Source organism: Polypterus senegalus, chromosome 12, assembly GCF_016835505.1.
Source record: "Polypterus senegalus isolate Bchr_013 chromosome 12, ASM1683550v1, whole genome shotgun sequence".
NCBI lineage: Eukaryota > Metazoa > Chordata > Cladistia > Polypteriformes > Polypteridae > Polypterus > Polypterus senegalus.
This window is the reverse complement of record NC_053165.1, coordinates 101,114,596-101,130,869: the sequence shown is the minus strand read 5'-3', so window position 1 is coordinate 101,130,869 and position 16,274 is coordinate 101,114,596. Positions and strand designations below refer to the sequence as shown.

The following is a 16,274-nucleotide window of genomic DNA, read 5'->3' as shown; positions in this document are numbered from 1 at the left end:
GTACAACAACCTAGTACTGGAGTTCTTTAATAAATATAGAGGAAAACATTTCTTATTTTTAATCCGTAAATAGAAAAACATGACTTTTGTAGTATTAGTTCTCATTCAAATGATCAGCTTTTATTGAATAAAATTTTATCACAAACTGCAATTAAAACATTAGAAAGAAATTACACAGTGCAAAGGTACATATAATGTCCAAAAGTTTTTAAAATTCAGTACAGTAAAGCAAAGACAAAAAGAAATGGAAATCAAAATGTTTACCAAGGACCAAAGAAAAGGTCGTTAATGTATAGCCAGCAAATGAATCACACACTAAAAATGAAAATGGGAGTTGACAGCAGCAGCACAGAAAAGGAACACCATTAGTAAACTGTGCTTTTCACACCACGTATTCAGACGTTTTTGTTGTATTGCAAGTCTCACTGAATATAAATTCAAGATACAATTTCTCTGTAAAAAAAAGCAATTATCTACACAATATTATTCTGTAAAATTATTTTGAAATTTTGTCAGCTTCACATAGGATTATATACATTTTCTTTTCCTGTGTTTGACTTTTATAAAATAAAACAGATTACTTTAAATATTGTTTATTGCACAGTGACAGTCTTATTTTTCATTATAAAATGTATACATTTCATTTTTCTAAAATTTATGAATAATAATTTTCAAAGGTAAAATGACTTTAAAAAGACAGCTTTAGAATTAGTTGCTGTAATGTTCGACGTCCGATGCTGGAGGAACACAATGGTCTCAAACCTGTGCTTCAGATCAAACAGACTCAGACTAGAGCAGATATTGATGGACGTCTCTCACAAAACAATCTTGAAAGAGCTGAAGAAAAAGGAGCCCATGCTTTAATAACCCACATTTTCAGTGGATAGTATAAATTAACAATGAAACATGAAAATATTTTTTTAATTTTGATCTGTTATTTACTTCTTGGCACACCACCACCACTACTATTACAACATTTGCAAAATATCCATTCATTCTTTAACCCAAACATCCAGTTTAGGGTCATAGGAACTTGGTGCAGTGGGCACAAATAAGAGCCAGCCATGGTGACAGCAATAGACCACACACTATATTAAACATATTAGGGCTGTCAAATTATGCAAAAATTAGGGTTCAAATACTCATATTAAAAATAAGAAGTAAACTCTGTAATATTAACATGGGTTAAAAGTGCCAAGTGCTTTGTTATTGTTAATATATTTTGCTCACAATCCATCTGCTAAAAATGCAGTGCTTATGACTTGTGCACAAATGCTCATTCACAAAAACGTGATTTCCTGCGCATGGAAAGAGACATGATCAAAGAGGATAGTGGCACCAGGACACTTCACGTGCCTGCAATGCACATACAAAAACCATACAAAATCCCTCACGATTACCTAAACACATTAAAAGTGTATGTTACTTTAGTCTCTCCACTTTGCCCCCTCCACCAGCTCTCCGCACTGCTATGTGCCTTTCTGGTTTTTGGGTGAAGAACATGTGAAATCAGTGACTACCTCGTGGCATGGCAAGTCTATTCATGTTTCACCAAAAACGTTACTGAGTAGACTAAGCTGTGCATTGTAAAGATCATTAAATTCTCTATTCATTATATTTTGCATTTGCCAAAGTTCTTTAATTACAGCAACTTAAAAATTCTGATACTAAGTAATAAAAAAGTACACTTCAAAATTTGAAAAGAAATCACAAGAAGTGTAGATAACAATTTATAATAAAAAAAGCTTGTGGAAAGTAGATTAAGTGTATGGAGTGGCCCGATTTGATAAATGTGTAGGGCAGTGCTCCAGTGGTCAGTAACATGCAGGAATAAACTAACTAGGATTCTTTCCCCCCTTTACAGATACAGCAAAAATATGACATGTCACCTTAATACTTATTTTTCATTTTGCCTTTGCTGACTTGAAATAATGTTCAAAAAAACAATCTCCAAAAGATGTGTGTTGGTTGAAGTATCTAGGTATGCTTTCTTGATATTAAAATGCTCTTTAAAGTGTCTATTTTAAAGCCATTATATTAATGAAAGAAATATCAGAAATACAGCAGTAATTTCCCATTATATTTACTTAGAAAGAAAAACAGTTTTTGTTTGCTATGATAAAGGCTTAACAGTTTTAATATAAAACAACAGTAAATGTGCAATCTCAGATTAAAGAGTGAAATGGGACAGGATCAGGAGCAGAACAATACTTTTAGGGTGCTGGAGAAATGTTTAAAATCCATTGTTCATATAACCATTAACCAAAAAGCAGAGCAGTGCAATTGAAAAATGTTTTATACATGATCATACAAACTAAATGATGATACAAACTAACAGTTAAAAATGTTATAAAAATGATGGCCATGCGAGTGTTCAAAACACATGCAAAATACAGGAAGTGTTTGGAGCAACATGATGCCAAAATTAGTGTGAGGTTTAAAAAAAAAAAAAAAAAGGATTGCAATATGTAAGTTGTTTTGTAAATACAAAGAAAGATTTTTTTTTACAATCAAATGCCTTCAAAAAATAACTTTTTCACATAGATTTGAATTGTATACCCACATTCACTCACATGCAGCCAATTTAAAGTAGTTAGAAGAATGGAAAAATCCTACACAGACAAGGAATCTGAAGTCACATATTCTGGAATTATGAGGTAGCAGCACTCAACACTGGGGCTCTCATTTGCCAATTATAGGTTTTACTAAGTTTGCTTATTTATTTATCTTAGTAGTTTGTAATTACAGCTAACATTTGCTAAGCCCCGTACAGACAAAATATCTGGCATTTTGATGTATTGATCATGGAAAGTCCTTTCCAGATTATATTCTCACATTGGCCTATACATGATCTGAGGAGTCCCAAACACACAAAGACAGTTGAAACAGTTATAGATTACATCAATCAGATTGTTCACCATGCTGGCATTGTTTTACTGCATTAGTACTACAGGTTGAGTATCCCTAATCCGAAATTTCAAAACTTTTTGAGCACCAAAATTATGCCAAAAAATGAAAATTCCATACCTGACCTCACACGACATGAGGGCTTTGATCAAATTTTTTTTTTAAACTAGGGGAGCTCGCCCACCCCTGGGTTTGGTTAACCGAATATACAGTTTTCATGGGAATTGTTACACATGCATTATTTTCACTTTTACTTTAAAACTTTAGTAAAAACAATGTTTGGAATTACCTTTTCTTCAAAATCGCATTGAATTTTGATTCCGTGTTTGGACTTACATCGTGACAACGCAGCGTATAACTGTCTGTGAGTGAATATCGTTTTTTTCTGTCTAATAAATAAAATGACTTTTTCAAATGTTGGTCTATGGTCTTTCTTCTTCGCTTTGTTGTTGATGTGTCATCTAGAACGTATAAAATGATTGTCCTGATAAAATTTATAAGAGCTGAGAGTGCAGGAATTGTGTCTGACAAAAGCATTCACATGACTGAGGTTAGATGATTGCGGTCTTGTTTGAAAATAGTTGTAAGTAGGCTGTAACTTGAAAGAATCTCATGTTAAAAGTCTCAATCTCACGGGACTTCATAATGTGCCAACATTTTAGGAATCTTTTAATTCTCGCTGGCAACACAAATTAGATGATCTACAAGTCTCCGACTTAAAGTTTAAATCCGAACAATATATTCGATCTCTATTCGCTGTTCTGTTATTTCATTAATAATAATAATAAAACATTTTATTTATACAAGGCGCCTTTCAGAGAACTCAAGGACACCGAACAAACAAACAAATAAATAAATAAATACAAAACACAATTATAAACAACTTAAAACATCAGAAAATCTAAAAATTAAAACCAAACAAAACCACTATAATTAGGAGGAAGAAGAAAAAGCCATTTTAAACAAATGTGTTTTAAGTTTACATTTGAAAGATGAATATGATTTGATATTTCGGAGATCCACAGGTAATGAGTTCCAGTGCTTGGGAGCAGAACGGCTGAAAGCTCTGCTCCCCATGGTGGTTAGACGGGCGGGAGGAACGGTCAGATGGGTGGAGGAAGAGGATCTAAGGTTACAGGATGGAATGGCAACATGTAGAAGGTCAGACAGATATGGAGGTGCGAGGTTATGGATGGCCTTAAAAGTTAGTAGCAGAATCTTAAAATCAATACGAAACTTGATGGGGAGCCAATGAAGCTGCTGCAAGACCGGAGTAATATGGTGAGAAGATGGGATTCCAGTGATGATACGTGCTGCAGAATTCTGGACTAACTGAAGCTTGTGAAGAGATTTATTAGGGAGACCAAAGAGGAGTGAATTGCAGTAGTCCAGCCGAGAAGTGACAAGACAATGAACAAGAATGGCAGTAGTGTGAGGAGTGAGGGAGGGACGAATGCGATTAATATTACGTAAGTGAAAGTAAGCAGACCGGGTGATGTTATTAATGTGACATTGAAAAGATAGAGTACTGTCGAGGATGACACCCAGACTCTTGACCTGAGATGATGGGGAAACAACAGAGTTATCAATAAGAAAAGAAAGATTATTGGTTTTGGATAATGATGATTTTGAACCAATGAGGAGAACCTCAGTTTTGTCACTGTTTAATTTAAGAAAATTTGAAGAGAACCAGGATTTAATTTCAGAAATGCAGTCAATAAGTGAGGGTGTTGGAAAAGAGGAGGAGGGTTTACCAGCAAGGTAGAGCTGGGTGTCATCAGCATAACAGTGAAAATTAATGTTATATTTGCGAAAAATATTGCCAAGGGGAAGAAGGTGAATAATAAAAAGAAGAGGCCCCAGGACAGAGCCTTGGGGCACACCAGAAGTAACAGCGGTGGGTTGGGATGTGAAAGTTTTAAGCTGTATGAACTGAGTTTGTTTGTTTGCGCTAATGCGATCTTTATATCATTTTCTTGAGACATTCGAATTTTCATACTTCCATTATCTCTAACCTGCTCTGCATGTGTACGGTGCCAACATTTTTGAATTCTTTATGACATTCTACTTTGTCATCTACTCTCTGTCCTTTATTTCCGGCCCTGGGCGTGGACTCGTCTCGCGGGACGTATGTGTCTCTCCTTGAAAATCACGTCTCGTCTAGTTTCCTTCCAAGATTTTTTTTATAATAGAGAGACTGATAAGCAGACTGAATTAAATTGAGCTAGTATTTATTATTTATGACCAATTTCTTCAGTCCCCCTTTGAATTTTAAGCGACACACAAACACATAAATGAGAAGCTGTGGTAGAGGACCACCGGGAGCTTTGGGTGAAAGGTGTAGTAACAGCTACACAGCACTTCTAAACTCTGGTGCATGACAGGGAATGAACAGAAAAATTCAAAAGTGCTGTGCGGTGCAGTTTAGAGAAAACAAATGCTCCAGCGCTCTGTTAGTGCCCGTTTGTTATCAACCACTGTTACCATCCGACCTACACGCATTACTCACTGTGTTTTCTGTTTATTCTCTGTGTACAGGAACCTTTCAAAAAACACAGAAATAGAAAACCTGACTTGATTGTTTTTGCTGTTGTTTGACATGCAATACTGATATTCTGCTAAGGCTACTGTGTACAAATTTTGTTTCATGTGCAATATTATTAAAAATTTTGTAGAACATTACCTTTAGTGCTATGTGTATATGTTTAGACTTGGGTCCCATCCCCAAAATATCTTATTATGTATGTGCAAATATTCCAAAATACTTCTGTTCCCAGGCATTTTGGATCAGGGATGCTCAACCTGTATTTACAAAACAACTTTTATTGCATTATTTAAAGTACCTGACAAAGTCTGGTGATCTTGAAATTACATGCTGGAACTCTGAAAGATTCACCGTCCCATCTTTGTCAATATCAGACTCTTCGAGGATCTGGGATTCATTGCAATTAAAGGAGACAAACAATGTTACGGTCACACATGCTCAAAACAGTAATATACATTTAGTGAAATCAGAAATGTTACCTTTTCTAGGAATCATTATCTGCCTTTTTTTTAAAAAAAGTCTGAAAGCAAAACTATATAAATATGTATGCTAATCATGTAAGTTTTACATCTAAGGTTAACTTTTTCCTTCATTCTTACATTTCCAATTAGTTGGTTCATTTCTTCTTGGGAGAGTCTTGTTTCTGGGGCATCTCCAGTAAGACAGTTCACCAATTTCACTAGATCATTACGATCCAATGTTCCATCGTCATCAAAATCTTAAGGGGGAGGCAACAGACAAGAAATTATTTTTAAATTAGTGTTCTTAGCAGTTTTCTTTTGGAAGTAGACTTATTACATAAATAAATATTTGGTGGGTAGTTTTGTGTTCTAGCTATTGGGGTGATTGGATCAAGTGCATATTTTCAGATCTAGATTCACAAACTGGTAGTGCAGATCTCTCAAAGTTAAGTTTTGTTGTACTCCACCTGTAAAGCAACTTGGGAGTGAATAGCTAATTAACAAACTATCAATAATTATCAAACCATCAATAATGCCAAATATGATGAAAAAATGAATAATGGCACAGTGAAATATATCTGTGAAGATTCTCAGTCATCCAGGTGAAATTATCTGGTAATTGAGCCATGGCAACTGGACCTCTTTCTTGTTAGGTGGATACGTTTCACTGCTCATCCAAGCAGCAGACTGACAAAGCTGCTTGGATGAGCAGTGAAACGTATCTACCTAACAAGAAAGAAGTCCAGTTGCCATGGCACAGTGAAAGCACTTCAGTTGAATTTTTGGTAAGAGTCAGTATTCTTTCTCTTTATTCGTCCATCTATCTAAATTTTGAAACTGCATACTGCAGTTCAGGCTGGCAGAGAGCTGGAACTCATTCTGACAGCTACAGGCACAAGGCAAGAAAGGGGGAGTCACAAGACCCTCCTGGCCGGCTCACTTACAGCTGTCCGTCAACCCAAGATTTAACCCTTTAAGATATGGGATGGAAGCAATATATACAGTTTAACCAAACACTGAATGGGTCAGAATTTGAATCAAGGTGGCTCCATGCTGCCTTATATTATTGCTTAAGAAAAAGTAAAATTGTTATTTTCGTTCTAATTAAGAGTTGGAAATTAATTTTGAATGACTGTAAAAGATTCCATACCAAAGATGCGGAAAGCATAATGTGATTTAATTTCTGGGGTGGCAGAGTCACTGAATACACTCAAAAAGTCGAGAAAGTCTTCAAAAGACAAGCTGCCATCTTTAGCTTCTGAAGTGGAGAATACATAGCAGATCCTTTGGCGGAATGGATTGGACTAGACAGAGAGATGGGAAAAAATAATGGTCAGTGATGAAATATTACATGCCAACGACTACTGTTTGAGTCGGAGCAACTTGAGAAGGCGGGTTATCGCATATTATTTTAGATAAAAAAGCCATACGCTGCAAAGAAACTGAGACCAGTGCTCACAAAATTCACCCTCTTTTTTTTTTCTTTTCTCTATTAATTTTATTGCAATCCATACAAATCAATCAAGTTTTTACAAAAAGAAAAATTGAGTTAAGGACAGATCGATCCCCACCCCTGAGAGGGAGAGAGAGCAAGCCACATTTCTTTGATTTTTTTTGCATTCTGAAAGACTAAATGGCACACATAACATGGAATGAAAACCAAGTTAGCTATGTTACATTTTTGTAATTATTTTTGGGAAACAACGTTTGTATTTTTATAGAAAAAATACAACATTCTGTATGTAAACCCACTTTATCTGGGAAAAGTTGGTGAAGAGGCAGGGACCAACTATGGTTCAGGAAGCTAGTCAGGCAGCAGCTTCCAACCCAACCCTAGCAGATGTGGCACAGACTGGCCCTTCTATTGTCACAGAACGTCTTAACACAAGCCCGATTTACCTTTAGCTCTGGCATTGTCAAAATCTTCTCCATTGGGACCCGGTAGTCCATTGTATTTCTGCTTTCTTTAGGGAGTAACTCTTTGAAGCGACAGTGGGCACTGAAAGAGTAAGACAGCAATTTGAAATCTTGACTTCTGCAGAGGACTTACTGGACTACACCACCCATTTTGGAAATCAGCTTTACATGAATACTAGAACTAGAAAGAATGGGCAAATTTAGGCCAGTGATCCTCATATCACAGTCTGTGGTCACCTCTTCAAGTATCTCATCATGAAATGTGAAAAAGGAGGGAATCTTAATATATAAAAAAAAAACAATCGCACAGCTGTGACGGTGAAGGAGCATATAATGCAAGGCACTCACGTGAGAAAATCCAAAATGCAGTAAGGAAATAACTAAAGGGGTGTAAGGTAAGTCTGATTAAGGACAAGCCAGTGTCATGAAATATTTAGAATTTACGCTAGAAAAATAGTACAAGAAATGTATATGATGACATCTTACTCCCATTTACAAGACTATTATTGACAGCGGCAGCTTCCTGTTATCTAAGCCAGCCTTTAATATGTGTTTTTGTTGGGGTGTTGTGGTTATTTGCTTTTATTTTATATATTTTTTGAGCTTCTGTAAAATTTAAATTTCCGCTTGGGAACAAATGTCTATGACAAAATGCCTGTGCCAGAGATTTCTTAATTCTATTTACAAATTAGCTGAATTTTAATTACGCATTCAAGAACGGAGATGAGCCCACTTCTGTTGCTGCAGTAAATGTAGGGGTTAAAAAAGCTCTGTTGTGGCAAAGACACAGAGGTGGAAGAGATCCACTTGGACAGGCTCAAAGTGCTTGATGCTCTGGGGAGTGTTTGGAGTCAATGCTTCTTCAGTTTTAGGCGGACAATAAAGACAGTGTGTTGAGATCTCAAGTTGACGGGACAGAGAAAGAGAAAAGAGGCCGTTTCTAATTACTGAATGGCCGCACTCCTCAGCTGCCATGGGAAAACCTACGTAGGGTGAAGTATACATTTCCCTTGGTCCTTGTGTACTGAACGGACGGACGGCATGACAAAGGAAAACAGAAGTGTTTTGACGAACATATTTATTGGGATTAAAAAAAGAAGAGAGAGAAATGTACAGAAATTGGAATATTATAGAAATACATACGTACAATTGTTTTGACGAATTCGTAACATATTTATGATACAAAGGTCGTGGCACCAAATTGAAGAGGGGAGGTTGCATGAGGTTATACCCCCTACTCTCCGTTTAGTACACAAGTACCTTTCTCTTTTTGTCTGTACACACTTACAGTAATCACATATATAATACATCTTGTATTTGTGAATGTTTCTGCCTTCTGAAATCTTACAAAAAGGCCAGCACACTGACATGAATGAATGCACAGTAACTACAAAGCTGAAGTTGACTATTCTCAATTAAACCGGACCACAAACAAACTTGAAATTGTGCGCCATGTCACACTTGTGTTCACAAGCTATACTAGAATTAAAGTAAAACGGTAATTTCAGTAAGAAATTATTTTGGACAATTACAGTCTTGATACAGCTAGAAGCAATACAGTAATACTTAATCAAAGTGGAAGCCAACAATCAATCCAGCATTTGTGAAATGATATAAAACCCACAGCTGTCTGGAAAGCATCTGTTCTTCCATTTGCGGCCATCATTAGACTGTAATTTTCTTTTGGCTGTAGCCAGAAAGTTGTGCTGCTGCATTTTGCTGACATGGACTTGTTTGAAGTGAATTCTCTATTGACAATATAGGAGTCCATCTGTTTAGGGTCAGCCCTATCGGTTGAATACCTTTTAGTTTTCAGTGACCGACGTCCATAATGTTTAGCATGCAGGAAACCCATCTACTAGGTGACGTACAACATGGGCCTGATCTAAGGCAAGCCCTTGCATACCAGAGGTTTTCCTTTGGCTTGGTTTTTTCTTTTCTTTAAATTCTCAAGATTCCTGCTCTTTCACAGTCCAAAGTGGGAGCGTTTCACACCGCAGGTGGCAATGACTTTGACGCCTAACCAGTACAGGTTTGTCTTAAAGACCTGCCAAAACCTTGGGTTAAGAGATGCTGCTTTGAATCATTTTGGCCATTTCTTTTATTATAACACTGATACTATATTTAACACATAAACTATAACACTACATATGTGTACTTACAAAAAGCAGGTTGGCCTTCTGTGTAAGAAAACTGGGGGCAAATCTGGAATGCATCCTCTCCACAGAAGAACATGTTTTCTGAATATTGTCACAGCATTACACACAAACTCAACAGTCCAACTCCTTCAACAGGTGTTTGGGAGCGGATTTGTCCTGGGCTGTGTGTATCATGGCCCCCACTACACCCACCCAAACCACTAGAATGACATGCTGTTGGATGACATTGAACTGTCAGTCTGTCATCGTCCAACCCGCTATATCCTAACACAGGGTCACGGGGTCTGCTGGAGCCAATCCCGGCCAACACAGGGCGCAGGGCTGGAACAAACCCCGAGCAGGGCAGTAGCCCACGGCAGGGCACACACTAGGGACAATTTAGGATCGCCAGTGCACCTAACCTGCATGTCTTTGGACTGTGGGAGGAAACACACGCAGATGCGGGGAGAACATGCAAACTCCTTACTGCTAGGCTGGCCTCTGCGCCACCATGCCACCCCTACATTGAACTGTCCAAGTGTGAATGACCTATGATGGAATGGCATCTTGTCCACAGTTTATTCATTTTTTGAAACTGTCAGGTTCTCTGAAACCAAGCTTACTTACAAACTGGATGTGATAATGAATATAAAAAGGCACGGTAACTAGGGGGGAAAAACTCAAATCTTTTAAATAAACTGTGAGATGCATGTTGACTTGACAAAAAAACAAATGGACAAGATTTACTTCGGATATAAATCCATTTTCATTGCTTAATTATATAAACTAGTTTCTACTGAAAAGGAAACTGAAAAAACTTAACTTACAGTAGAATCTCCTGCTTCGTTAAAAATGTCAGCTCCTGTGAAATATCAAAACGTACGATTATTAGCATAGCATTCAGACCATTTACACATTTTACAAAAGCATCTTCACATTAATTTGAATAAAACTGCACGTTATTGAGCGACCTTCTGCGTCCAAGGAGAGAAGACTAAATAGTTCGAAAATGAACCGATGGGTGAGTAATTAGAAGAAAAACATAAAAATCAAAAATATACTTGCCTACATAAAAATACCACATTTTTAAAGGCCATAAATTAATGCAGAAATTTCGAATGAGATCGTCACTGGATTCAAGATTGGAAAAAAAAATTGGCAAGAGAACGTGTTATGTCAACCCAGGGAGTGTAAATAACTCGAAATCGCGCTTCCTTCACGCACTGCATCTTTAGGGTTGAATCTAAACATACAAGCTGCTGTTACCAACAATGTATGATTTACGTCGAAGCCCTGGTTTCAATAACATTGTAATCGCACGTTCGGTGCTTCCATGAGTTGTCTGTTAATTCAGGGAAATCGATGGCAAGCAGAGCCGATGTCAGTTTCTGCCTGGACTCGTTCACCCGTAACTTTCATCATAGAATGCGGCTTTGGCGCCTGCTCCTCCGTGAAGAAAAAGACACCATCTGGGCTACCCATTTATTACCTTGGACGGATGTCTACCTGAATTCTTTTAACTCCACGCTCTAATAAACACAATCATTTCCTGCTCGCCAAGTGAATCGTGTCGTTGTTTATACCTGGTACTCCGAAAGCAGCTCCTTCGACAACTGGCTGGCTGAAGATCCCATCCTCGAAAAATTAACGAAGGATCAAAGTGAACGGATAGCAATCCACAACGAAGCGACCATACTAAACACCTAAGAGGAAGAAAATATAATAAAAAGTCACCAGCCGAACTTTACGCGTCTTGACAACTTTCTCAGTTTCCCCTTCCTGCATGGACGTCACGGTCTCCAGGGGAATAAATTTGCATAGAGGGCGCGCCGACCGAAGTTTCAGCTCCTGATGCACGTATGCTAATAGCAAAGTTCCTAATGAGGTTGCCAACAAGTTGAGTTTTTTGCCCTGTAATTTATCCAGTGAACTAAACGACTTGAGGCATAGGCTTAGAAAAGGAAGCCGACTGATTCCTGCATTTCGATGTTGAGTTCTGAAGCTCTGCAGCAAACACATGCGCCACTAACAGCAGCAACAGGCCATTCGACCTGAGGGATGGGAGGGGGGCTGCAGTCCATTCCACCGTTGGAGGCGACGCGAACAGGGGACCTCTGCCGTAATCCACATTCTAATTTTATACGTGGAATTCCCAACGTCTCCAAATCCTTATCCACGTCATCTCGACAGAGTTTCTAGGTGGAGAATAAAGCAGGTACTCAAGAACCTCTCCACCCCATCACCAGCTACGTGTAAAGTCGACAGAATGTCGCATCTGGAATGCAGCATTCCTCCACGGAGTTTGCAGAAAGTCTGCATTTACCAAAAAGCTTAGCCTAATCATGTCATTGTAACAAACGCTTAACTGAAGCTGCTAACGAAGTCTGTTCTTCATATACTGTATTATACTCGAAGAATCAGCGGAAAGGCTAACGAAGTCTGTTCTTCATACACTGTATTATACTCGAAGAATCAGCGGAAAGGGAACAATGGTTATCTCCTTCTCGTCGTATAGGATCCACCATAACGCAGAAGAAAACATAATTCTGTTCTTACTCGCCTTTATTAATGTTTATTAACAGCAATTCATGTCACAAGGACAGCCACTGGCCACAAGTCAGAAAAGAGCTTTGACAGTGACCGGTCCATCACATACATACACCTACAACTCACAGTGGCTAATTTAGAATCGTCAATCAGGCTAACCTGTACGTGTTTTGGGACGTGCGAGGAAAAACGGAAAACCCATTAGGGAAACCCCGCACAGATCTGAAAACGTTCAGAGTACACATGGACAAAGCCAAACCTGACATGCTGGATCTGCACTGCGCCAACCTAAACTTTATTTTATATATACAATTAACCCCGCATTACATTTCAATTTATCATTCTTACCAGTTCTGATTCTTGGACCTCAACTGTATTTGTCACTGGGGTCATAAGCCTCGGCCATTCTCTTAATCAAGGTCAGTTCCTGACATTAACTGAATTCAAATTTTAAATTAGCAGTCCGTATTTCCACATAGTTAGTAGTCAGTAAAATCTTACAGGTTTATGCAGTCCTGACTAGCATGTGTTCTTGCTTACTGCTATGAAAACCAGCAACCACAGTGCCACGTGGCCAAATCAGGTCTAAAGATCGCACAAAAAGACTGAATTGTACTGTATTAAAACATTTTATGTTGTGAACAGGGACTTGCAGTCAGGGGAGGCAGGTGAGTCATCATGAAATGTAAAAAAACAAAACTAATAATGATAACATAAAATAAATGTGTCCACTTGTCTGTGCTATAAATTTGTTTTCTGTATGATTCCGATAATTTTGATCATTTTTATAGACTTTGCACATTTCCTGTTCAAATACAGGGGAGAAACGCGAGGTGTGACAGCGATGAGCCCTCACACACTGGGTTGATGCCTGCAATTGGCACATGCCTGTTGCTGTCTCTCTTTAATGTTTACATGCACATGTATTATACACCCTGAGTTTCCACAGTCTGGCTAATATATTTAATGAAAGTGTGTGATACATTTAGTCTTGGGTGGCACGGTAGCGCAGTATTAATGCTGCTGCCTCGCACTTAGGAGACCCCGGTTTGCTTCCCGGCTCCTCCTTGCATGGAGTTTGCATGTTCTCCCCGTGTCTGCGTGGGTTTCCTCCGGGTGCTCCGGTTTCCTCCCACAGTCCAAAGACATGCAGGTTAGGTGCATTGATGATTCTAAATTGTCCCCAGTGTGTGCTTGGTATTTGTGTGTTTACGTGCCCTGCAGTGGGCTGGCGCCCTGCCTGGGTTTGTTTCCTGCCTTGTGGCCTGTTTTGGCTGGGATTGGCTCCAGCAGACCCCCATGACCCTGTAGTTAGGATGTAGTGGGTTGGATAATGGATAGATGGATATTTAGTCTTGCTTGTTCGGACATATAACCTCAGTGAAAAGGCTCAAGGTGAGGCAGACAGTACCGTGGCGCACTGAAGGGGGCGTATGTGAGCCAAACAGGTGCTCATTGCTGCTGTTCTTCTAGAGGCGCCAATAAGTTAGCGATATCAGAAAGTCAACTGCACTGCAGTGGTCCGTTTATTTTAATTTTTTGTTCTGACTGCCTAAATGGAAGATTTAAGATTTTTAAAACTAGAAGAAAATAAGGGGGACTTTTACAAGAAAGTGACAGAGAAGGATAGGCGCATGGACTTCATTTACAAATAAAGGTACGATCAGAAACAGTTTTCAATTTTATTAAAATATAGGATCAGACTAAGAAAAAAACAATGCAATATTTAAAAACTAAATTTTGACCTTAAATAAATAATTCTTTTTTTTTTTCTTGTTATCCTTCCGTTGAACAGTTAAAATTGATTAAAGCATCAGAATTAAAAGCTTTTAAAAACAACTAAATATTTCAATAAAGATCAAAATTGAAATCCGTTTTTTTTTTACATCACTCAATCCTTTCCTTTGTATTGAATGAGTGTGAATTGTGGAATTGCAACTTCAAATTTAGAACACATGGAGGGTGAGAAGAAAAGGCGCTCTGCTCTCTCTGCTGTCTCTCGCCGCTAGAAATGTAATGTTCTTTCATAACCAAATATGCACCTTAGCTATGTGTGTGTAAAGAAATGCTGATGAGATATGAAACAAAGCCAGTAGTCAATGTGCATGCTGCCAATTGAATAGTCAATAGGCTACCCTTTTGGGTTCATATATTTGAAGGAGTCAGTGCCTCACCAGCCATGAACCTCACCGCACGTCACTGGTTGTGAACACTGTGGAAGTTAGCCCGGACACAAACAGGCAGACACAGGATGTCCTGAAAACATATGTGTTTATTTTATGAAGTCCCGCACACAACACAGTGCCCCTGCACCAACCACCCTTTCATAAGCCGGGCATCATTCTGGTCCTTCTGTGGGGCAGAGTGGTGTTATTAAAGATGGCATTCCATGATGAGGCAATGAAGGATGGGAGTTTACGCTGTCACAATGAGTACCAGGGCAAGGACTTGTAGGGGCCTTTGTGCAGTGCAGTGCAGTGCAGTAAACTGAGGAAGAATGAACAAAAACAAAAAGCTGATGAGGAGGAAGAGAGGTGGAAAGTTTTACACCCCAAGTCCTAAAAACCAATCTCGGCTGACGATAAAAGGAAAAAAGAAGAGGGAGGGATGGAATACCTGGACCAAGGTATCTGGAATGTCGAGAGTCCCTAGTCCTCAAAAATATCCCTTAGAGTGTTAATACCTAAAAGAGACCAAGGCGAGTAAGAGATGGGGCATCTACTGAAACCGGGACGTCTGGTCACTGTACTGCAGTGGCATAAATGTATTGAATTGTTATTGTGCCATAAAGGTTGTTCAGTTGTATATATATATATATATATATATATATATATATATATATATATATATATATATATATATATATACAGTAATCCCTCCTTGATCGCGGGGGTTGCGTTCCAGACCCCCCCGCGATAGATGAAAATCCGCGAAGTAGAGCCCATATGTTTGTATGTTTATTTTTATATATTTTAAGCCCTTATAAACTCTCCCACCCTGTTAACATTATTAGAGCCCTCTAGACATGAAATAACACCCTTTAGTCAAAAGTTTAAACTGTGCTCCATTACAAGACAGAGATAACAGTTCTTTCTCACAATTAAAAGAATGCAAACATAACTTATCTTCAAAGGAGTGCCGTCAGGAGCAGAGAATGTCAGAGAGAGCGCTCGCTAAGAAAAGCAAACAATCAAAAAAATCAATACGTGCTTTTAAGTATACAGAAGCACCACGATAAAACGGCATTTTGTAGAGGAGCGTCCGTATCTTCCAAGCAAACAGCCCCTCTGCTAACACCCCCTCCGTCAGGCACAGAGATAGAGAGAAGCAAACAATCAAGCACCGCGTGGGATGCATATCGTATATCATTGAGGAGTTTGTTAATATGTAATACGTGCTCTGATTGGGTAGCTTCTAAGCCATCCGCCAATAGCATCCCTTGTATGAAATCAACTGGGCAAACAAACTGAGGAAGCATGTACCATAAATTAAAAGACCCATTGTCCGCAGAAAGCGGCGAACCAGCGAAAAATCCGTGATATATATTTAGATATGCTTACATTTAAAATCCGCGATAGAGTGAAGCCGTGATTATATATATATATATATATATATATATATATATATATATATATATATATATATATATATATATATATATGTATATATATATATATATATATATATTTATAATATAGCATTTTTAATGTAGGTAGATCATTTCGACCTGGTCATTTTAAAAGTAGCTCGCAAGCCGAA

The 16,274-nt window shown here is 38.3% G+C and overlaps 1 protein-coding gene across 1 annotated transcript; it reads right to left on the bottom strand.

The window, feature by feature from the left end:
* Nucleotides 1-610: 610 nt before the first annotated feature.
* Nucleotides 611-11,771, bottom strand: LOC120541426 (calcium and integrin-binding protein 1-like). Its single transcript, XM_039773038.1, has 7 exons — nucleotides 11,552-11,771; nucleotides 10,796-10,830; nucleotides 7,813-7,912; nucleotides 7,064-7,217; nucleotides 6,052-6,170; nucleotides 5,751-5,839; nucleotides 611-837 (listed from the first exon to the last, which is right to left on the bottom strand). Exons 1-7 carry the CDS (start codon nucleotides 11,600-11,602, stop codon nucleotides 816-818), a joined length of 570 nt encoding a protein of 189 aa, XP_039628972.1. The 5' UTR covers nucleotides 11,603-11,771; the 3' UTR covers nucleotides 611-815.
* Nucleotides 11,772-16,274: the final 4,503 nt, after the last annotated feature.

Bases quoted from the DNA above. Each gene is read 5' to 3' on its own strand.
- LOC120541426 (XM_039773038.1), bottom strand. From the start codon at position 11,602: ATGGGATCTTCAGCCAGCCAGTTGTCGAAGGAGCTGCTTTCGGAGTAC. The intron at 10,831-11,551 runs GTATAAACAACG...GATATTTCACAG, and splicing joins AGCTGCTTTCGGAGTACCAG to GAGCTGACATTTTTAACGAA. The intron at 7,913-10,795 runs GTAAGTTAAGTT...TTACTCTTTCAG, and splicing joins ACGAAGCAGGAGATTCTACT to TGCCCACTGTCGCTTCAAAG.